Source organism: Octopus bimaculoides, chromosome 2 (assembly GCF_046866305.1).
Source record: "Octopus bimaculoides isolate indiv1 chromosome 2, ASM4686630v1, whole genome shotgun sequence".
Taxonomy (NCBI): domain Eukaryota; kingdom Metazoa; phylum Mollusca; class Cephalopoda; order Octopoda; family Octopodidae; genus Octopus; species Octopus bimaculoides.
The window spans coordinates 112,000,176-112,025,537 of NC_142929.1; the positions used below are offsets into that span (position 1 = coordinate 112,000,176).

At 34.4% G+C, this 25,362-nt stretch overlaps 1 protein-coding gene across 1 annotated transcript in view; it reads right to left on the minus strand.

Annotated features, from left to right (window-relative positions):
• Positions 1-25,362, minus strand: part of LOC106884307 (LIM/homeobox protein Lhx3) — a 172,482-nt gene that overhangs the window by 14,320 nt on the left and 132,800 nt on the right. The window contains exon 3 of the mRNA XM_052978610.2: positions 15,677-15,879. Coding sequence (XP_052834570.1) covers positions 15,677-15,879 — 203 coding nt within the window. The remainder of the gene's footprint in view (positions 1-15,676; positions 15,880-25,362) is intronic.

Below are 25,362 nucleotides of genomic sequence, written 5' to 3' on the forward strand. Positions count from 1 at the left end.
TATATATATATATATATATATATATATATATATATATATATATATATATATATGTATATGTATATATATATGTATATGTGAATATATATATATATATATGATATATATATGATATGGACATATATATGCATATCAATTCATATACACATCTATCTATCTATCTATCTATCTATCTATCTATCTATCTATCTATCAAGTAAAGTTTTTATCCGACGGCTTTGTCAGTTCACCGTCGTCTTCTACTTTATGTGCGCTCGCGCGCGCGTGTTTGTGCGTGTATGCATCATAAGATAGATGCATAGATAGAAAGTGAAAGGGAGAGATGAACTGAATCCATGCAGAATCTAAGTTTTTCTGCATTTTCGTATTTCCGATAAGAATTGCATGGGTCTGTATGAAGAATATTTCGTTCTTGTCTGGGCCTTTAAAACAATTTACATTATTGATATAAAAAAAAAAATATATATATATTCTTTGAGTGACCAATATCCTAAAAAAACAGCTTTAAGAATCGCAAGACCGACTATCTCAAGAAAAAGAAAATACATTATAATGGTTCTCGTCACTTGCGTTAATTTGCGTAGTTTTTATTTTATCGATAGATAATTCCTAGCAAGTCTTTTTCTTCATCTTACTTCTAGGACTATTTCGTTCGATAATGTTTTTTCATGCCAAACTACTTTTTTGAGTATTGTTTATTTTTATAGTATCTTGGAGATAATTAATCAGCTATAAAGGTCACAGGGAATAACGAGAAATGATAAGAACAACGAAACATCGGCTAAATAATAATATCTTAAAGAATAATGATTAACTGCCATAATTCAACAACAACAATATAATAGCTAAGATGATGAGGAAGAGGAAGAGAAAAAGAACAATATCAATAACAACAACAGCAACAACAACAATAGCAAAATAATAATAACTATTGAAAAACGATAGCGACGATATTTCGAAACAAAAATAAGCAATGGAAGAAAATATTGGTAATAAAATTAGCAGAGGAAAAAAAAAAAAAATGTTCCCAAAACACATCCAAACACAATTGTATGAAAGCAACATGAATATTAGCTGTCAAAAAATTAATAGATCTGTATATAAAGCTCAGTATATTAGTTATAGAAAATGAATCGTCAATTTCTTTGAGTAAAAAAAAAATAATAAATAGGAAGGAGAGATAATGTAAAATAGACAAAACAAAAAAATTTATTGTTGCTAGGATGAGTTCAAGAAGAAAAATGTTAGAGCAACGCAAGTTTTTCTTTGACCATAGAAATGTAGAAACCGTTTCAGAAGAATCTATGTATGTGGTGTATGTGTGTGTGTGTGTGTGTGTGTGTGTGTGTGTAGTCTCCTGGGTACAAGTCGCTCCCACGGGATTAAGACATCATCTCTTTACTCCGCCCAGCAACATCTATATGGTGCAGGTATTGTTTTGAAGATTTGTCATACTCGCCACTCTCGGTCTGCGGGTTGCCAGGCGTTCTTTTTTAGACAACTAGGCGGGATTTGAACTTAAAGTGCAGAGGGTCGAAACAAATACCGCAAATACACACACACACACAAACACACACACACACACACACACATGCACACACACATATAAATAAACGTGATGCATAGACACACACACACACACTCATACGCACACACATATATACACACGCACACATATTTGTGTTTATATATGTACATACATATATACACACATGCATGCCTGTGTCTGTAAGTGTGTGTCTGTGAAATGTGTGTATGTGTGTATGTATAATTGGGAAATTTGAAGTCGACATTTGTGAGTTATGAACTTCGTGCGATGAGAGTTTTCTAAATGCGACAACATTTTTTTGCTAAATATGCGTTCCCGCGTTTTCAAAATTGAACTCGCGGTTAATGAATTTTTTTGTTACATATTTTACAGATACATACTAGCCGAAAGAATGAAATATAAAAGTCATTTTGGTTGGTGGTAAGTAGCTTGCTTACCAACCACATGGTTCCGGGTTCAGTCCCACTGCGTGGCACCTTGGGCAAGTGTCTTCTACTATAGCCTCGGGTCGACCAAAGCCTTGTGAGTGGATTTGGTAGACGGAAACTGAAAAGAAGCCCGTCGTATATATGTATATGTATATATATATGTGTGTGTGTGTGTTTGCGTGTTTGTTTGTCCCCCGCCAACATCGCTTGACAACCGTTGCTGGTGTGTTTACGTCCCGGTAACTTAGTGGTTCGGCAAAAGAGACCGATAGAATAAGTACTAGGCTTCTACAGAATAAGTCCTGGGGTCGATTTGCTCGACTAAAGGCGGTGCACCAGTATGGCCGCAGTCAAATGACTGAAACAAGTAAAAGAGTAAAGAGTAAGAGTAAATGATTAGACTACAGAAAACATTTGTCTACTAGTTTTATCAAAAGTCCGACTGAGGATCGTTGTGTCCCAATACTTGGATACCACCGTGAAACCCTCGTACAGAATGGATAGGCACTAAAATAGATACTAAACATGCACAATCAAGGCATAGGCGTTGCTCTGACTACAGTGGTTCTGGCTACAGTGGTTCTGACTACAGTCCAACTGCGTGGCACCTTGGGCAAGTATCTTCTACTATAACCTCGGGCCGATCAAAGCCTTGTGAGTGGATTTGGTAGGCGGTAACTGAAAGAAGCTAGTCGTATATATACATACACACACGCATACATATGTGTGTGTAATTTATGTATGTATGTATGTATGTATGTATGTATGTGTATGTGTGTGTGTGTGTGTGTGTGTGTGTGTGTGTGTGTGTGTGTGTGTGTGTGTGTGTGTGTGTTCGTGTCTGTGTTTGTCCTCCACCACCACTTGACAACCGGTGTTGGCGTGTTTACGTCTCCATAACTTAGCGGTTGGGCAAAAGACACCGATAGAATAAGTACCAAGATTATCAACAAAATAAATGAATAATCAAATAAATAAATAAATAAGTACTGGTATACTGTGTAGTGGTATATGGATTTATAAGTTACCAGCAGAGATTGATGGAGTTAAAGGTAGAACCTATAGAGATCAGAAAATGTTGTAATGGCTAAAATTAAGGGAAAGAGAGTGAGTTAAATTGCTTCTGGAATATAGTTAAGTATCGATCCAGTCAGGTAGTGAAATAATCTTTTAGTATCTCGATAGGTACTTTTCGTAGTGACGATATTTCGTGAAATTCTCTGTTGTAATATTCAGTTTGACTGCAGGTGATTTAAGGTTATTGACTATGTAACTCTTTTCAGTTATGCATAACCGTGCTTAGGTGTGGTTTGATTGTGTTGATTTCTGCCTCGTAAATAATCGCTTCTGCATTGCATGGCTAACTGAAGAGACATACATTTGTATTCTTTGCATTTGCTGTTTGATTATTATATTTTTCATACTGATGATTTATTTGTAACTCAATTTAAGGCCATTTCTGTTAAATAGGTTTCTATTCGGTGGTTGATAAAATAAAAGTTTATTAAGGGCATGAATTTTTTTTAGCAGTGTTAGATTTAATGTTTAAAGGTTAGGGAGAGAGAATCAGTTAAACGGAGGTGTCGCTTTTTATTATTGGATGACGTAGGCTCAAGGTTAAATGTAATTTTATCTATGAATCTGCTTGTGTTATTGAAGTAGAGAACCGTTATATATATATATATATATATATATATATATATATATATATATACATACATTTACATATATGTGGGTATGTGTGCCTGTGTGTGGTGTGAGCGTTTATTTTGTGTGCATATATATGTATATATGGATGCAAGAACATCTATCTATCTATCTATCTATCTATCTATCTATCTATATACTTACACATTTGTGTGAGTAATTTTTTAGCGGGATGTGTAAAGAACTGAAGATTGATGAAACTAGTCACAAATATCAACGTGATTTATGTGTTGTAATTTGATGTGAGTCGTTTATGAGTTAAAACTCCTACCTGGAGTAGATGTTTCCCGTCCATTTCTCAGGGGATCGATAAAATAAATATTTATAATATGCAAAAGTTGATTCACTGACAAAATAACAAGTCAAAAAATAAGTAGCCTAGAAAATCAATAACATATACTCTAATCCTCCTATTGAGCAATTTTAATCTTGAGTGAAGTTTTACATCACACAAAATTAATCCTTTAATGAATCATGACATCCCCATAACGCTGGAATATGTCTCCCATCTTAACACCGTTAATAAGAATGAGAAATGAATATTTACTTGGATAGGATGCTAGAGTATTGAAGGTAACTTTTTTACTTTTTATGATTTGATCAAATGAAAGAGGGGCAGCATCAATGACCCATTGTAGGTCTCGTAGATTGACAGAGGACAGAGAATATCTAGATACCCATACATCGGATATCTGGCTTGAATCTTGCAGCATAATGAAGTCCACTAAAGGCATACAAGAGCCAGTTGGTATTAAACTGAACGACAGATTACATATAATATTCTAGAAAGGGCAAAGTCCATTCGTCCTACAAGCTTCCAGCGATGTAATTTAACCAAGGCATGGTCGATCCAGGTCTATGGTAGAAGGCAAGCATTTTTCTCATTAGGATCAAATCCCGTGATTGCAAAGAAAGCTACACGGATGCTCCTAATCCACTCTCTGCTTGTTGATATTAAATACATATTTATATTTGACTGATAATATAGAATTTTGTGCAATCGAATATAATTGGTTTAAAGAGTAATTAGACAGATCACAAAGTATTCTAACAACAATATACGCTTTTATTTTCTCTGGTTAGTTTTAAAACTTGTTTACACATTTTCAAGCTAAAGGTGTGCGGTGTACGTCTAGCGATTGTTTCCTTTGACAACTCAGAACGCGCCTTTTTGAGTTTGCTCTTTGGAACAATCTAGGTATAGATAGAAAAGATAAAATTTTTACGTATTGTGTATATATACTCAGAAACGAAGTTGAGCATAATACATAAGACACTTGTCGAATGAAAATGCTTATTGAGAGATAGATATGCAGAAGTTAAGAGCGACACAGTCGTGTTTACTTCATTTAGCGTTCATTTTATTAGGTTTGGTTAATTCTTCTTGTCATAATAAAAACAATGTAAAACTATATTTTTCAAGTTAAGGCAAATGTCAATATTTTTGTCAACTTATCTCTCATACATTATCGAGAGTGATCTAATATCAAATTAATCCCTTAAGTTTTGAGCAGGCTAGTGTATCAAAACAATATTACTGCAAATAAAAAGTATTTTGCCTTATCTGGACACCAATGCTCTTTAGATAATTAATCCTATTTCAATTTCTAAGATTCTAGAAAATTATTACGCACTACCGAAGAAGCCTTTATGCGGTCACCCAATCTGTAAAAAGTTTCAGTCAAATACATTTTAAGGATTAAATAATTAATTATACAAAGTATATAAAGAACTAATATCATAGATCTACACAAAATACATCTAATAAATAAAAATAAAAATAAATGCTATTCCCTCTCAAATTACCTTTCTGAACATGACACGCAAAATGAAAGATTCTTCAGTACCACAGGCGGTATTAGAAACACCTTCATGGAAATAAAATATTTTACAATCACTCTCGATGTTCAAGAAATATTCTTATCAACTGAACACAGAACATCCATTATTCCAAATTATACTAAAATCAGGCTAAACTGATACTTTCACTGGGGAAGTGGTTTGGTTACATTTATAAAAAACGTGCAATCAATAAAAAAAAAACAGATATCATAAATGGCATTCGTAAAATAATGGGTAACGATACGACGCATGAAGTTACTACGCGCATTAATATATATAAACAGGAATCCCTCGCGCTACGATTACCTCAGGTTACGTGATTTTGCGTTTACAGGAATTGTAAAGCATGTCCCCCTACTTTCGGGATACGACCTGTAATTTCGCTCCTATGGTAATTCTGATAAATCAAGAGAAATTACACTTTCTTCTTAGCCAAGAGACTACTTCTCAGCATTTTAGGTAAGATGCAACACAGACAGACAGACAAACAGACCGACAGACAGACAGGCACACACACACACACACACACACACACACACACACACACACACACACACACACACACACACACACAGAGTTGAGTGGGCAACGCAAGAAAGGGGAACTCAAGTCTTTTAGTAGGAGTTATATTATCATTTAAAACAGTTTGAGTCGACCCCATGCAACTTAAAGTTTTGGAGACTTCTTACAGAAACTTACTTTAAGTCGTATGGAACCGAATCAAATTGTTTTAAATAATAATAATTATAATCCTTTCTACTAAAGGCACAAGGCCTGAAATTTGGAGGGAGGGGACTAGTCGATTGCATCGACCCCAGTGTTTCATTGGTACCTAATTTATCGACCTTGAAAGGATGAAAAGCTAAGTTGACCTCAGCGGAATTTGAACTCAGAACGTAATAACGGACGAAATGCCGCTAAGCATTTGTTCGGCGTGATAACGATTCTGCCAGCTCGCCGCCTCAATAATGATGATGATGATGATGATGATGATGATGATGATGATGATGATGATGATGATGATGATAATAATAATAATAATAATAATAATAATAATAATAATAATAATAATGATAATAATAATAATAATGGGGGAGTAAAAAAGAAATGATTGAAAAGCAGTGAAAAGTGAAAATGCAGGGAACCATAAAAGTGAGCGAAGCTGTAGATCCAGCACGATTTCAGAAAGATCAGAGAGAGCATATGAAGAAAATTTGGCAGGACAAGAAAATGCACAGTCAGTTCTTGAAGAATAAAGATGATATTGATTGGAATGGAACCTGGCATGGCTGCAGAAGGGAGACTTAAAAGGGCCCACTGAGGTATTGGTGTGCAGCGCTCAAGAACAGGCTTTCAGAACAAACTACTCCAAATATCACATAGATAAAAGCACTGACTCGTCACAATGTAGGATGTGTCCTGAGATGGGAGGAAGTATAAACCATATCGTTAATGAGTGCTGTAAGCTCGCAGAACGCGAATACAAAAGGAGACACGACAATGTGGCCAGATATGTCCACTGGCTGTTGTGCGGTAAAGCAAACCTTGAGAGAGCCAAACAATGGTATAAACACAAGCCAGAGGGAGTAATGGAAAACGAACATTACAAAATACTCTGGGATTTTAACATACAGTGCGACAAAGTCATAGAGGCGAGACGGTGTGGTTGGCCCAGAGGGATCTTTTGAAATTGAATCGGTCGACCAGCGCATTGCAGTCGTGCACGAACAAGTCTAGGCTACTGAACTGGCCTGAGGCGGCGTCCAGTTGGAAGGGCGGCGCCCCAGCTCCGAGAAGCAATCCCGATTGTCATGACGCTGTGTAGATGTGTGGAATAATGCGCGTAGTTTGATGCAGTGCAGGAACTGGCTGACGTCAGAGTGGGTCCTAAATTCGTAGCGGTGGGGCGTGAGAGGTGTGAAGCGGAGACCCTTGCTGAGGAGTGAGCGTTCGGCAGCGAACAGGGGAAGGTTGAGTGGTATAGTGACAATAGCGTGTGGGAGCAGGGTGGTGGGGGAGTGGGGTCGAGGAGAGGGGTGCAGAGGTGTGTGTGGGAGGGTTGGAATGGTTGGGTGTGGAAGGAGGTAGGGCTGAAAATGTCTGGTGGGGGCGTGTGGATGTGTAAAGGGTGTAAGGTGGGGGTAGGGGTGGGGATGTCCGGGTGAGGGGCGTATGGTAGTGTGGAGGGTGCAAGGGGAGAGGCATGGTGGTTGCGGGAGTGGGAGGGGTCGGGGGAGCTGAAGAGTGGGAGGGTATCAGGGATGTAGGAAGGGGACAGGTGGTGAAGGGTAGAGGAGGTGGTGGAGTTTTTGTTTTTTGTGTGTGAGGAAATTATGGAATTGGTGGTTGAGATCAAGAAGGAAGCGGAGAATGGGTTGGATGAAGGGTGGAGGGCAGAGGGAGGAAAGGAGGAGGTAAGCTTGGGGGAGTTGGTGGTCGAGGGAACGAAGGAAGGAGCAGGTGGAACGGATGGTAGCACGGATGAAGAGGCGGGAAGTGCGGGTGAGTTGGGCTCGATGGACGGAGAGGAATAGGGGGTAGTGTGGAACTTCAAGCGGAAGCCACGGGGGTGTGACGTGATGACGGAGACAACGGCTAAGGAAAGAGAGATGGCTAGAGTGGCGAGTTTTTTAAAAAGCAAGTGAGAGAGCTTTTTAGCCTCTCATTTTCTCTGTCAAACTATACATTCTTGACTTCTCACACCTCTACAAAGCATACCAACAATCTTATACATTGATGATGCACGCTCAAAGCTACGCAGTATATGACAGGCAGTAGACAGAAACAAAAAAAACTGGTGAGATGGATCTGTGGGTGCCGCTGCATCGTTGGGCACACTAGATGGATTCCATAGGAGTGCTGGTTCGGCGCTGCACTGAAGCTATACAATAATAACAATAATAGCAACAAGAACAACCACAGTAGCAGCAGTAGCAGCAGTAGCAGCAATAGTAGCAAAATATTTTGGGAAACTGTTATTAAGATAGGTAGTAGAAAAATCTGTAGCGGGATATTGGTTCTGTATTAGCTACTTTAAGGTTGAGTGTTACATAGTAGAAGACTGCTTGTTGAACTGCTAACTCTTTGAGTAAAAAGGAAGTTCATAACTAGTGTATTGGAGGAAGAGTTATCGATATTGTGTAGAGTACGTCTTGGATACGAAACAAGATGAATGTAATTGTAAGAGTAAAGAAGAAAGCTTGTCGATATTTATGAGTGGATTTATAAATGTAATCAAAAAAAAAAAATGTTCATAAATAGTGAATACATATGATTGAAAAGCAGTGAAAAGTGAAAATGCAGGGAACCATAAAAGTGAGCGAAGCTGTAGATCCAGCACGATTTCAGAAAGATCAGAGAGAGCATATGAAGAAAATTTAGCAGGACAAGAAAATGCACAGTCAGTTCTTGAAGAATAAAGATGATATTGATTGGAATGGAACCTGGCATGGCTGCAGAAGGGAGACTTAAAAGCAAATAGCAAAAATGTAGGAATTATTTATTTTAGCTTTTCCAAATAGGTCTCATGGTAAATTAAATGATAAAATGAAGCTAACTCTAAAAATATTAGCCTTCCCTCAAGCAAATGAATATGTAGAAGAAAGTATTTGAGGGTATTGCAAGCTAGCTACAGAAACGACGAATGTAGAAAAATTATTATTAGCTAGACTGAGACACACTTTAGGAGGCCATTTGCGCCATTGAGAATTGAACGTTTGGATCAAGGACATACTGTATCATAAATAACCAATTACAAAACTCTATTTTATGATGTGTCCTGATATTCAAATGAGTCGGTCAATTTTGGTTTGTCATAAATACAGTGTTTCCTCTGTTCTTGTAGTTTTATATGTACATAAAAAAAAACACTATTCGGAAGATATTTGTAACTTTCAACAACTTTTATCGCTTTCACTTTCGCCCTTTTTATCTTTCATTAGAAATTATTTGACTATCTCATCCATCCATCCATCCATCCATCTATTATGTCTGTTCGATAAGTGCTGATCTGGGGCGACATAATATATTCCTCTATATATCTTTCATACAATGTATATTTTAGTATATGAGCTAGATTTAAGCATCATATACATAGAACTGAAAAATGAAATTCATGCTACTCAGTCTCGAATACTAATGTAAAATGCATTGAGGCTTATAAATGATTGTCATAAGTAAGCTATTGGATAGACTCAGAGGCATGTTCATCAATATGATTTAGGAAAAACTTCCCTTACTGTTAGACGGATAAAATTTTATAATTTCATTACTAACTACTGTTTTAACATGATCACACACGCATATATTCGCATGCACGCACACACACAGAGGCGCGCGCGCATATATAGAACGTTTATGAATATAGCGGAATCTATTGATCACTTTGAGACGGAGCATTTTAGACAACAGTAACCAACTGAAGACATTGAGCACTGAAAACGAGCGTTTTGGGGACCCACTAATTTTGACTTTAATAGCTGCTTTAGAACATCTGCGATTATATATAGAAAAAAACTGCCATGTATTTAGTATGTCCAGATGAAAGCACTAGTAGTGTTTCTTTCGGGCTTCAGAATTGTCAGTGTGCAAATGAAATGCTTGAATGGAAGATTTAAATATATGTGTGTAAGAAATTGGCCCTTTAATGTAATCAGTATCCTGTGGAATACCTGATTGTTAGAAAAGAAGAGGATGAGTGAAAAAATAGATTTGTTGTGCAATATATAGATTCATAGAATTTTGTGGCAATTACAGAAGGCTCCTCTAGTGGACCCGGCTACCATACAATATAGAGTATAATGTAGAATTCTATATAGATATATATATATATATATACTTAGAGAGAGAGAGAGAGAAAGAGAGAGGGAGTAAATGTATACATATGTGGATTGTGCACACACATACACATATGTAACAACAGAAGGAAGCAAAACTTTTTCCGTAATAATTTTTCCAGTCATAAGAAATAATCAAAAGGTGGCAATCTTTTCATATGCAGAGATTCCTTTTTAAAAATGGGCAAAAATTCATTAATTCATATTAAAACTCAAGTACATTAAAACGCTTGCACGCAATGTTGATGGAAGAACAGAAAATAGAGCGTCAAACCAAAGAGAAGTGGTATAAATCTGCAAAAACAAGTCAACATACGGAGGAAGACCGGATAACAATACTACTAGATATATCGAGGACTAGAAACACTCCAGTCAAAACACTCACAAAAAACCTTACTTCTTCCAGGAAGCAGGACTTCCAAACAAACGAAAAGAAAACACTAATGATACAATGATTTAAAGAAATACCGAACCAACTGATCCAGAAGTAAGATATTTATCACAATGAAATTTCGTGAAAAATAAAATAGAAGTTTTGGAACATGAAGTTAAATTCTCACCAACTCCACAACCTGACATAACAGATCTTATAAAAGATACCAAGGAACTTTGTAGAAAACGTCATTCACGGGAGTTCTTCTAAAAGAATTACGAAGAGCCAACACTTGTAAAGATTACCAAACCGCCAATTTAAACTGTCGCTCAATTGTTGCATGACTAACATCAAGCACCCAACTATTAAGTAATTTACTGGACTTAATAATTTTGAATCCATTAAGAATATCGGTTCCTAATTTCATAAGAGATTATATAGATGTCCTACATCATGTTCCCAAAAGAGTAATTAATAATTACAGAGACGATCCGGATTACTTTTGATGACACACAAATATTTCCTATGGAATAGGATTGGAAGCAGTAGAATTCTGAATAGACAAATACACAAAAGTCAAGAGAGATTCTCATAAGAATTTGTAATAGAACGATTGTGATTTATACCACTTTTACGAAAACAAATATTACCTTCACACGGAAGGGACGGCAGTGGGAATGAAAATTACACCCACGTTTGCAATACTAGGATACTTTTAGGAAAATATCTATGCTCGATTTAGGACTGCATTTGATCGACATTTCCAATCATATTTAAAAGAAAGGTGGAATAGATCTCAATCTCGGTCTTGTTGAGAAACCCTCACATTGAGGGTAAAGTCGAAAACAAAAGCAAATATTGCCGTAGTAGTCATCCATAATCCTAGAAATCATAACATCGTACATTCAGTCAAGCGATGCCTTCCAATTATACCCCAATCATCAAATCTCAGAAGAAGAATAAAAGAATCTCAAATTATCAACAGCTGAAGATAACCACCAAACCTTAAAAGGCTCTTGATAAAGGTAAAATTCACATCAGAGAAAAAAATAATGAAAAAAAAAAGTGTGGAGATCTTTAGTGGGACATGTGAGTTAATTGAACTGAGCAAAACCTCAAATTTCAAGAATGAGAAGGAACTGAAGGTTAACGCAAATAGGAATTGCAACACAAATGAAATAACATCATTTGTTGCATCTCATGCCAACAATGCAATAAGAATTATATCAACCAAACACACACATGCACACTTACACGCGTAGACATATACATATATGCATTTATATATAAAATATGAAATACAATGTGTATACATATATTTGCATTAGAATATAGATATTTCATTCTACTTATATAATGAGAACGCATCATATTAAATATCCACTGGAATGACTACGTTCCCAACATAAGAATATTCAGGAAAGTTAAGACCATGAGTGTCGAGGGCATTCTTATGAAGACACAGCTGCACTGGGTGGGGCATGTTTCCAGAATGGCAGACCATCCCCTGCCAAAGATCTTACACTACGGAGAATTATCTTCCGGCTGTCGAAACAGTGGCGCACCCAAGAAGCAGTATAAAGATATGCTAAAAAAAGACCCTGAAAGTTTATAACATCGATCTCCACCAGTCCACCACTCAGGCTGCTGACTTCAATGCTTGGCGCTGCACCATCTAGCAAGCTACCAGCGCATTTGAGGCAAATCATCCGGGAGTAGAGGAGAGCCAGGCGGAATGGTTGTGTCAAGGTGGAGCCAAGCACAACACATACAGTTCCGCTGTGGACTGATTTGCTGATCGCGGATCGATCACATCAGTCACCAGCATGCATGCACGCGGGGTGAATGAAGGGGACCCGACCTTTAGCTATCTTCGTATCGAAGTCATTGCCATATATATATATATATATATATATATATATATATATATATATATATATATATATATAAGCCTAGTACTTATTCTATCGGTCTCTTTTGCCGAACTAGCATCTATTGTCAAGCGATGTTGGGGGGGGGGGACAAACAGAGACACAAACATATATATACATATACATATATACGACGGGCTTCTTTCAGTTTCCATCTACCAAATCCACTCACAAGGCTTTGGTTGGCCTGAAGCTATAGTAGAAGACACTTGCCCAAGGTGCCACGCAGTGGGACAGAACCCGGAACCATGCGGTTGGTAGGCAAGCTACTTGCCACACAGCCACTCCTGCGCCTATGTATGTATATATATATATATATATATATATATATATATATATATATATATATATATATATATATATATATATATATATATATATATATATATATATATACACACATATATATATATAGGTATGTGTGTCTATGATTATGCGTGTACACACGAAGTGTTAACTATGTTATATAATAAACACTATGTACTAAAGTCTAGTGGACTGCAATGAAGTGTTAACAGTGTTGATTCAATGCTCTGATTCAATGTTAACTGTTATGGTGACAATGCTGATGTCATGGTGACATAGTTAAACATTGTAAAGGTATTGTTGACAAACCCAAACTCAAAGATGATTGTCATGGCAACAATCTTGATATCTTGCTGGCGGCAAAGTTGACTAGGCGATTATAATGCCTACTGAGGTAATAGATATAACAGTAACCATAAATAGTGTCGTTTTGAATTAAAAGCTAACCGAAGTCTTCTACACTTACGAACTATCTTTTTACCAGAATCAGTGCTGGGTGCAAGTCGCGGTTTATTAACAAATAAAGTAATTTTTTTACGGATTGCAAAAATTTGCAAGAATTTGAAAATATGTTGAAGTCGAGGTTTATTAACAAATAAAGTACTTTTTGCTTACGGATTGCAAAAATATAAAAAAAATATAGCAAATATGTAATCTTTAAAATATATCAGTCCCATAACAGCTTTTACATAAAATCATTCTCAGTTATTTATGATGATGATGATGAAAACGATGATAAAGTTCATCGTCAGCATTAACTTGATCATCGTTGTCGTTTTCGAAGCGATGGTAATAGTGGTATTCATCATCATCATCATAATCATCATCATCATCATCATCATCATCATCATCATCATCATCATCATCATCATCATCATCATCATCATCATTGTCATCATCATCATTAAGGACTAGGTTGTTTATACAGTCAATTAACCCAATTGACCCAAGCATATCACCACCAGTCACACACACTATCAATGCATGATGCCAACCGTTTTAAACTGCACATTAGTAGTATTGCATGTATATGTATGCATGTATGTATGCATGTATGTATGTGCAAGTGTGCGCTTCTGTGTATGCGTGTGCATATATGAATGTCTATGTGTATGTGATAATATGCATGCGTATATAAGTGAATGAGCACGTGTTTGTTGTCGCACGCGCGTGTGTGTCACAGCCTTATAGCTCATGCAAATGTCAACATTTAATATATGGATGTGTCGTGAAGAGAGATGAATTCTCATGTTTTGTGCAGCGTCTTCAGAAGTTATTAGATTCCATAAACACATCATAACATCCTCATCACCGCCGCTACCATCGTCGTCCTTGTAGTTGTTGTTGTTAAGCCAAAGTTCAGATGTGATCGCGTAGCTCAATGATCAATGATGGTCGGTGATGTGCGGTCTGAGTCCAAATCCCGGTTAATTTCTGAGTTTGTTAAAATATTGATTCTTAAAACACAACCACAAAACCAGAAATTAGAGGGAGAGTGAGAGGATCAGTCGATTATATGGAGTCCACTATATGATTATTACTTTTTTTTAATTGACCTAATTGACCTCCGAAATAGTTAAAATTTGACCTCGGTGGGATTTGAACTCAGGTAAAAGTACTGAAACGAGGAAAAGTTATTTTGTCTATCTCCCGATTCTACAATTCCTCTACAACAACAATAACAACAATAAACAACTACAGCTATCACTACTGCTACTAGAGCTGCTCTGCTGTTGCTGCAGCTGGTTTCCTTGTTGAGCAAAATAACAAATACTGAAATATAATGCACTTGACAGAAAAACGATAATAAAACAAGTAGAGATATTCACATACAATAAACAGCGCAGGAAAAGGGAGTAATACACCATAAAAGTAAAAACAATTACTATATATATATATATATATATATATATATATATATATATATATATATATATATATATATATATATATATATATATATATATATATATATATATATATATATATATATATATAATACAAAAAATAATACAAAAAATATATATGCATGTATACACACATATATGTATATACTTTCATCTACATGTGTATATAGATGCATATCAGGGTACAGGACGTTAGAAAAATGAACTACAGACAACGGAACGAACACATAGGAAAACAGATAGCCACTTGGAATTATTCATCAGCTGCCTCTATTCTAACTCGACGTTTCGATATATATATATATATATATATATATATATATATATATATATATATATATATATATGTGTGTGTGTGTGTGTGTGTGTGTGTGTGTGTGTGTGTGTGTGTGTGTGTGTGTGTGTGTGTGTGTGTGTGTGGAGTAGGAATCACTATCTATAATGAAATTGATGACAGCTTGGTCCGAGAGAAATTCTTGGTCCGAAATTCTGCCCTTAACTTTTTCAAATGTATCAAGTACACAAATTCTTAGGTCATAGCTGCGAAACAGAAGAACACTGACTGCACTTTTTTGCCAAATGAAAGCGATGAGAAAAATCTTTATAAGGAACTCAAGTGATAGTCGGATCCGCCCCGCACACAATAACAAATGTTCTGCAAACATTGCTCCACATATCAACAATATCTGGATAAGGAACGATCGCTCTCCATGTTTCTTTGACAGACACAATTTACAGAATTTCTAAACCGGTAATCGTAACAATAAAAACGAGTGGTATGAAGGAAATTTAACGTACCTCTTGCTTTTGCTGCTTCGTAATCACCTTTACAAACTAACTTCCGGTCTTCCATAAGGTAAAATTCATCCCCAGTATTAAGTTGTCGATTGCACATGAGGCAAGCGAAGCATTCCAAGTGATATACATAATCTTGTGCCCTGCGCACAACTTGCGTAGGTGGAATTCCTTTATCACACCCAGCACATTTTGTACCATATCGTCTGGAAATAAAAACATACACATTACATAATAATATTGTGTTTCTGCAATTATGAAAATGTTATTCAAATCCTATTTATATAGTTATATTTTTCTTTGAATTTATATACATTTCTGCGACCTTATGTTTGCATTAAAGTATAGTGGATTCGTTTCGTTATATAAATAAATTGTTGAACCCATTGTGGTAGATGTTATCTGTATATTTGATAATCATATAAGTCATTATTCGTAGATTTAATATTGGCATAAACTGTAATTCATAGATTTTTATTTTGACGAAGGAAAGATCTAAACATATATCATTAATGTGTGCTTTCAACTGTTCGCAGAGCGTTTCTTGTTTAAAGTTTCATGTCCTTGATGTTTGTCCAACATTTACGCCCTAGTTATGGAGAGACTCACTGTACGCAGAGAAGTAGTTTTAGTGAACTGGCACTTCATGTAGAACGAAAGACTGATACTTAATAATACAAATTAATGTAAAAAATAACAACGGTTTCAAATTTTGGCCTAAGACCAGTAATTTTAAGGGATGAGATTTGTCGATTACATCGGCTCCAGTACTCAACTTGCACGTATTTTATCGACTTCGAAAGGATGCATGGTAAAGTCGACCTCGGTGGAATCTGACTCAGGACGTAAAACTGGGAGAAATGCAGCAAAGTATGTCGTCCGACGTGCTAACGATTCTGCCAGTTCGCCATAAGAAAAATAATATCGAAGTATTTTAAATGATCAACATTCAATACAATTATTTATCTCGTTTAAATTGTAATTCCTACACCTACCGAAAGGTCGTTCAAACAAAACTATATAATGGCAGTTTCCAATCTGTGAGTCATAATGCAATCGCGTGGTTGATCATGTAAGGATCACGATGAAATTTTTCTTTTTTACTTTGACAAAATGTAAAATTTTCATGAATATGTTGTAACGCAATAATCTATGGGCATAAAGGATACAACACAATATTTAATTGCAGACAAAAATTGAGAACTAGTTCCTCAACAAAATATCAAATGCTAAGTGCGTCTCATTAAAGACAAAAACACGGTAACAGAGAATTATTAATTCGTTAAAATAGGTTGTAATGTTAAAAGGAGTTGGTTCTATATAACAATTGTAAGTGTAGATTAGAATATTGAAGCTTTTAAAAATATATTAAAATGAGAAATCTGTGCCCAATGCCGTTTTGGGAGGTTTTTAACTAGTAATTATTTCAATTTCCTAGTTTATTGTGCCTGAAGAATGAGTTTGATGTTGCTAGGAAATACAAGGGTTTTTAATCGAACATATAGCAACCCTAATACTTCTGTCAGGTACTTATCTTATTAATCTCAATTCAACGAATAGTTAGGTTATGCTTTTTGATACAATTCCAGCTTTACATTCGTAAATATAAACACACCAATATCCACACACACATGCATTCACACATACACAACAGGCTTCTGCACACTTTTCGTCTAATAAATCCCACACTCACAAGATATTTGCCAAATCTATGGCACTGGAACAGAACCTAGAAGAAAGTGGTTGTGAAGCGAACTTCTTAACCACAGTTATACCTGTGAATCTTAGTTAATATTTAACTATCAATCTCAGAAGGAATGGAACATAGGAAGGATGTTTGGGAATTAGTGTTATTCAGTATGGAGTCCTTTTGATGAAATGAATTAAAATTCTAGATATTTTGGATAGTTGGTTTATGCTTTGTTCAGTGACATAAAGAATGATGATAATTTGAAAAACAGAAAATTATTTGAAGATTTTAGTTATTGTTTGGATGTTTAACTAATGAGGCGAAGGTGAATGAGTTTGAATCACCAAAATCAATATAAATTGTACATAGTTTATCGCATTACAATAACTGAAGTTTAAACAATTTCATCAATCATTTATTAAGGAATAAGGGAAATTTCTGCATGGTACTAAGCTATTAGTACTATGCAGGTGACCGTTATAGAATATATTACCACCTACGGCTATGTGTTCCTTATATATTTTCTGTTGAATGTTTTCTAAGACCACTCTTGAAGTATATTAATATAACGAATCTGGTAATTGAACTTGGCTAGCGGTTAAAGATCAATTTCAAAGATATTTTCATTTTGCTTGAGATTTTCAGAGGAATACAGATCAAAAAAAGATTACAGAGTAGATTCTCAATATTTATATTTAGGGACATGAAAAAGATGGGAGATTGTGTTAAAAAAATCCAACAAAACAAACAAACAATCAAACAAAAAAAGGTAAAAATGATTGTACTTAAAAACATAGTTTTTCCTTCTAAATAGGAGTAATTTCAAATTTTGCCTCAGAGCAATCATCATCGTTTGAAACGATTCAATGTATTTACTAGCATTCATTTTATGAATATGTAGGTATAAAAGGAAAAATCAACTTTGGCAGGATTAACAGAAAAATAAGAAACTATAAACTAGATACCAGAAAGTATCAAACTGACTTTTATCTGAAAACATCAATATGAGGTTTCTAGTTTAAGAAGAAAAATTTGGATCGTATGATTAACTTGAAAATAACAGTAAAGAGATATAAACTGTATATATATATATATATATATATATATATATATATACAAATCTTTGAAAACATTATTAACCAATTCCAAACTACATACACCACTTCCACCCCCATCAGTTAAAAAATGTGCACGCCCTAATTGTGGCACCTGCCCCTACCTACTTGAAGGCTCTGAATTTACCTTCAAACGAGGAACAAAGTTTAAAATTAAAACCAATTTCTCTTGTTCCTCGGGTAACCTCATTTATGTCCTTACTTGCGCAGGTTGCCAAAACTTCTATATCGGACAGACGAGCCTCCCATTACGTAAAAGAATAAACCTCCCTCAATACCGCCAAATTCCACTCAGTGGCCACATAGACTCTTGCGCCAGAAACAAAAACCCTAAATTCATTATATTCCCTTTCTATCAATGTAAAGACAGAATCTCCACACAAGAAAGAATCAACAAGGAGAATCTTTTCATAGAGAAATTCCAACCATTTCTTAACACACACACCCCTCAGTGACCTTATTTCTCTATGAACAGACACAAACTTCCTGTTGAAAAAAAGAGTTCATAACTCCAACTTAAAACACTTGTCTCCCCTTACACACACTTCCTGTTTTGACACCACATTTCCTGCTTAACACAAACTTTTAACCCTTTTTTAAAACCTAACAAAACTCTCAACTCGCATGCATCCTTATTTTTCCTACCAATTTATACATGAACTACTATTGAACTACAAAAGCTCAAAGACAATATAATGTATGGGTATATTTATTTTCTTATATATTATTGTTTTATTTATTATTTTCTTCATTTTGTACTTCTTTGTAAAAAAAACATTTTCATTCTCCTTCTTCTTGATAATTTGCTTCTTCGCAATGAAAACCGGTTAGAAAAAATATTTATTAAAATATGCTTCCAGTTCAGCATTCTGGCTATTTTTCATTTTCCTATATATATATATATATATATATATATATATATATATATATATATGCTATTTTAGGCAAATACTTTTAAACACGGTAATAAAGTAATGTTAATTATGAAGTAGATATTTCTGTTCATATTAAATATCTATGGAGCATATAAATTTCTATCAGACATTAAAACCATACAGCTTGAGAGCGGGAAAAACAGTCAATTAAATCGACCCTGGTAGATAACTAGTAAACACTAAGGAGATAAAAGGACGTAATTAAAATAAGGCAAGGTATTTTATTTGACACACACACACACACACACACACACACACATATATGTATGTATGTATGTATATATATATATATATATATATATATATATATATATATATATATACATGCATACACAACCTGAAGCTGACACACCTAAATGCACACACAAAGTTCTATTTGCACAACTCCAAATTTAATCAATAAAAGAATTCTCCACAACACCTCTCCATCCTAATTATCATTCATCTGAACCCCACAATCCTCCAGGAAAATTATTAACTTAATTATTAACTTAGCTGGCCGAAACTTCGAAGTCACTGTCAATATTATTCTAGTTAAAAAATAATAAGTTTGTACTCTACAAATGTATGGAGTATACTATTCGGCTTAATACAAAATTGTTTTTATTACAAAACATAAAAACAAACACTACCATATATATATATATATATATATATATATATATATATATATATATATATATATATATATATATATATACCAGGGTGAGCACATAAATGTGACACAAGGTAGAAAAAATAATACTCGAATACCAGAGGTAGAGTAATATGCTTTATTAATAAAGCAGTAAAGACATACATAACAAAACTCTTATTTTGTTCCTTTCTCAACCAAAACTGTCCGACGAACGGGAACGTGAAACTCCGAGTAACAGTTTTTGTGTTATCTTTGCAGCTTTATTAATAAATTATATATATATATATATATATATATATATATATATATATATATATATATATACACATATGAATATATGTATATAAGAAGTTGTGACATGCATTACTTTCCCAAGAGTATAGTGTAGTCAATGAAGTGAATTCGTTAATGAAACAGCGCAGTTTGTTGCACAACGCATGCTACAACTATTCAATATTTTTGCTGTCTTGCAGCGAACGTCAGAGCAGGGCGTAAATTTCTAATAGGCTTCGGCTACGCCACGGTTTCGATAACTGGTTGAAACTATTTCACCGCCGTTAATGACCTTCCCCTAAATTATGGGTCCTTTGTGTCTAGTCGAAATGAAAGCAATATTTTTGTTGTCTTGTTTAGGTCTTTCTAACTTTTATGATACCGTTTAAATGTCAAAGTAGAAGTAGAATGAAGATATCTCTCCCCTGTGTATACACAAATAACCAGTTGACATTTGCAGTATTCAACTCTGAAGCTAGTCTTAATTGTGATTGATTATATACCAATATGTTAAATTGCGATGATAATTCAAGACTTTAAATAGGTTCGTTGACAATTTTATGAAGATGTTTTATTTGTCCCTAATGTCACGCTTCAGTAATATTTATTACGGCGACTACAATTGTAGACGTGTATTATAGATTTTTAAGTAAGGTTATAAGAAATATGATGTAAAACACTGCGCAGGATGTATTAAAATTCTTCTAACCACAAGCGTACATACAAGAAAGGCTCATCTGAAAAAAAAAAGAAACAAAGAAAAAAATGAAGTAGAAAATATTGATTTTTACTTAGGCACATAGCCAGCTTTTGGTGGGATATAGACGATCGGATCAACCCCAGCACACAGCAGAGATCGATATAATAAATAAGGCATTATTTGTACTTAAGGTGATCTATCACTTCTCATAAATCAGAGCTCTACTGGTTTAATATTAATGTCTTTTCTTTATACACAATACACTAAGTCTGTAGTGGTAGCATACAGGCAAATGAATTTATTGATTGCACTGTATTACTGGGACTTAATCGAACTAACGAGAGTGCCTTTTAGGATTTGTTCGGCCTGCTAGAAATAGCCAAATTTCTTTCAAATCACAACTGTCTTACAGAATAAATTAGATAATGCAGTGTTACCCACCTATAAAGGTGCAAGATGATCATGAATGGGGACGTTTCTGATTATAGGCCTGCTCGATCAAGCTAAACAAACTGCAATTTATCCCAGAAATTTGAACATGAGGAAACTAAATGTGGCAATCTATTTTGATTCACTCTTCAGTAATTTAAAAGAATTGTCTTCGAATGAAACCCATTTCTTTCTCAGTAAAAGTACACACTATCTGAGAAGTATTTAGAATTTCTAAAAAATATGCTATTTTCTGGTGAATATTCAATTGTTTTTGTTGTTGTTTGGCGCTTAGTCATCCGTGATCGTGAAGACCTATGATCAAAAGGGGAACCTGCTATTATCATGTATTTTTAAACTCACAATGTAGCTAAGACTACTATCCGAGTCCTTTTTAGGGTTGTAGTTTGAAGGATGACCACATGGTAACTGCCTCGTTGATTTTCTAGAGTTCATATCTGATAGTATAAGGGTAAAGTTATTCAAAAGAAGAAGAAGAGGTTACAGAGGGAATTCGATACAGATAGATGATATTAAAAACAACTGGTTGGTGTTCTTAAGTCCGACTTTTGAAATTGTCCCGTTTGTCTTTTGCTTTTTTTATGCTCAATTGCAGAAGATAAAAATCTATTTAATTGTTTTTTAATGATTATACGGTACATAAACTTGAAATAACATTTATTAATTACAAAAAAGAAACTTTATATATATATGCCGGAGCACCGCCGTTTTAGTCGAACAAATCGACCCCAGGACTTATTCTTCGTAAGCCTAGTACTTATTATATCGGTCGCTTTTGCCAAAACGCTAAGTTACACACACTCATCGATTGCCAAGCGATGGTGGGGGACAAACAATAACACGCAAACACACACACACACACACACACACACGCACATATACGACAGGATTCTTTCAGTTTCCGTCTACCAAATCCACTCACAAGACTTTGGTCGGCCCGAAGCTATAGTAGAAGACATTTGACCCAGGTGCCACGCAGTAGGACTGAACCCGAATCCATGTGGTTGGTAAGCAAGCTACTTATCACGCAGTCACTCCTTGTTATATGTATAAACAATATATATCATCCATATGTATTATATGTATATATATATATATATATATATATATATATATATATATATATATATATATATATATATATATATATATATATATATATATATATATATATATATATATATATATATACATATATATATATATACATATATATATACATACGTTTATATACATACATACATACATGTATATATATATATATATATATATATATATATATATATATATATATATATATATATATATATATATATATATATATACACATACATATATACACACACACATATATATTTGTATGTGGGAGTACATATATAAATGTCTGTGCATATATAGATATTTTGAACCCAGTGTGATAGATGTATAGGAAGGTTTTTCTTAACAAATCATTTTTGAAGTGTATAATTTTTAATATTCTTAATTTAAAATGGATTTGATCACAAAATGTGAGTTGTCGCTGAATTAAAATGGAAACAGAAGCTTGTATTCTGCGTAAAATAGTGATGTTTAAAATCTATATTTTAATCTTAGAAAAGTATGAGCAGAGAAATCAATTTTAAGAAAAGAGAGATAAGCTACATCCCAATGCTTAAAATTTTCATCTACTATGCATCAAATCTTGTTTCAGAGATTATTGATTCAAAATATCTGTCCAAATTTCCAGAGTTAGTTGAACGAATAAATCGTCAGTTAATGCACAATGAATCCTGTTTGCTGTAAAGGTTTCAACTTTAATTAAACCAATGGAATTTACTCGAGAAAACTACAGACGAAAACTTCGAGCAAGTTTTATTGTACTCAAAGCAGAAAATGATGGAGGAAAAAAAAGTGACTGCCTCCAGTAATTTGTATGAAAGTTGAGTGAGAATGGCGAATATGGTATGAATGAAAGGATCAATTATTTCATTTCAGCATGAGGTTGGATCTGGAAGGATGTATATGCTCATACACAGTGAAAGGGAAAAGAGATGCTATGAAGACAATTATACGAGGGGTTGCTTTAGGGGACCGCGAAAAGCCTGGCTGGAGGCCCAACATTCCAGGTTCTTTTACAGGGCTTAGAAAAGCTGAAGGATCACTGTAATAAGTGTGTGAATCTGAGAGGGGAATATGTTGAATGAAATCATAATTAACTGAAACTTAATTAACTGAAGCCAGAAACTTTTCAGTACCCTCTCATATGAATATATCATTATGTATATAAGCGTGTCTCATGCACACATGCACAAACATTTGTGTGTGCGTGTGTGCGTGCGCGCGCATATTTGCGTATATATATATATATATATATATATATATATTTCAATTCTTAAACCGAGTGGTGCGTTTTGGTCTTCAGCAAAACACTTCATCTCATGTTGCTTTGCGATCACTTCGACACTTGATGCGTGGCACAACGTGCATGACTGTATGTTTATATATATATATATATATATATATATATATATATATATATATATATATATATATATATATATATATATATATATATATGTGTGTGTGTGTGTGTGTGTGTGTGTGTGTGTGTGTGTGTGTATAAATATACATTCATGCACACACACACATAACGTCTGAAATTAAGTTATTTAATGAGATAAAATATGAACTAATTTCTACAATTGCATAATATACATAAAGCGACGGGAGGATGAAATATTCTTAAAATCATTTATAACCATATATTTATATAAATTAAATTTAAAAGAGTGGGATTGTCAGTGGATTTATAGAGTGTCAGACAAAACACTTTCGATGCGTGGTTTATAGGGATGAGTTACTCTTCCTTTAATCTTTGATAACTGTTTAAAGGTTGGTCGGACAGGTCTATTTGAGAGGGAAGTTTCTTGGCTGTAGACATAGGATAACGCTAACCGACAGTCTGTCTAGTACGCGATCGATTCGGTCATCCACAACTCTCATGTATTAAGTGTATAATGGCACAAATGTACATATTATTGACAAATCAAACTATAAGATATTTATCTCTAGAATAATAAATTACTTGTTCTAACAAAGGGGCATTTTTCAATATGGGGACTTGCTGTACATTGATATAGCTTAAAACAATAATTAGTGCTTGATTGTCTGAGTTCATGGTTCGATAAAAGTTTCGATTAACTTTAGATTTGTTTGTTATTAGGTATATAATTCTATTATTTATGGACTGATATCAAATGGTCTTTTGTGTAAACATACGTGCATTGTTCACAGACATTGTACAGTAAGTAGCTTGTGGCAGAAAAATATGTTTAACGGAAGGTTTAAGTTTTTGTTACAATACAAAGTTTGGAGAACATTGTTGATAGATGTTTGTTTGTGTACGTAAATGGTGAGCGCCATCGAGAATGTTTTCAATGATTTAAAATTGGGAAGTAAGTTCGATTTGCGTAATATTTCATTTATTCTTTGAGAAATGAATGAATGCCACAGTACCACGGCTTGCTGTCTATGCAACTGATAATCCTTGGTAGATAAAATGTTCGCGAAAGATCAAGCAGCATACCCTAACCATCATAATAGTGGATGCAAGTAAGAAATAATTATTCCTTGATTTCATACAACAGTTTAATATGCATATGTATGTCATTGTTCATTTTTATTTCAAAATTTCTTGCTAATAGAGAAAGGGGTGGTTTCTAACCTAGGTTCAAGGCTCCTTCAGTGGAATTTCAACATCAACAACAGGGTATTTTTGTTTGTATGTATGCATGTATGTATATGTGTAGATTTGTATGTTTTGCTTTATGTATGTATCCTCATGCATATAGTTGCATATATAAACATGCTCATATATATTTAAATGATAAACTTCTTGAAAGTTTTACAG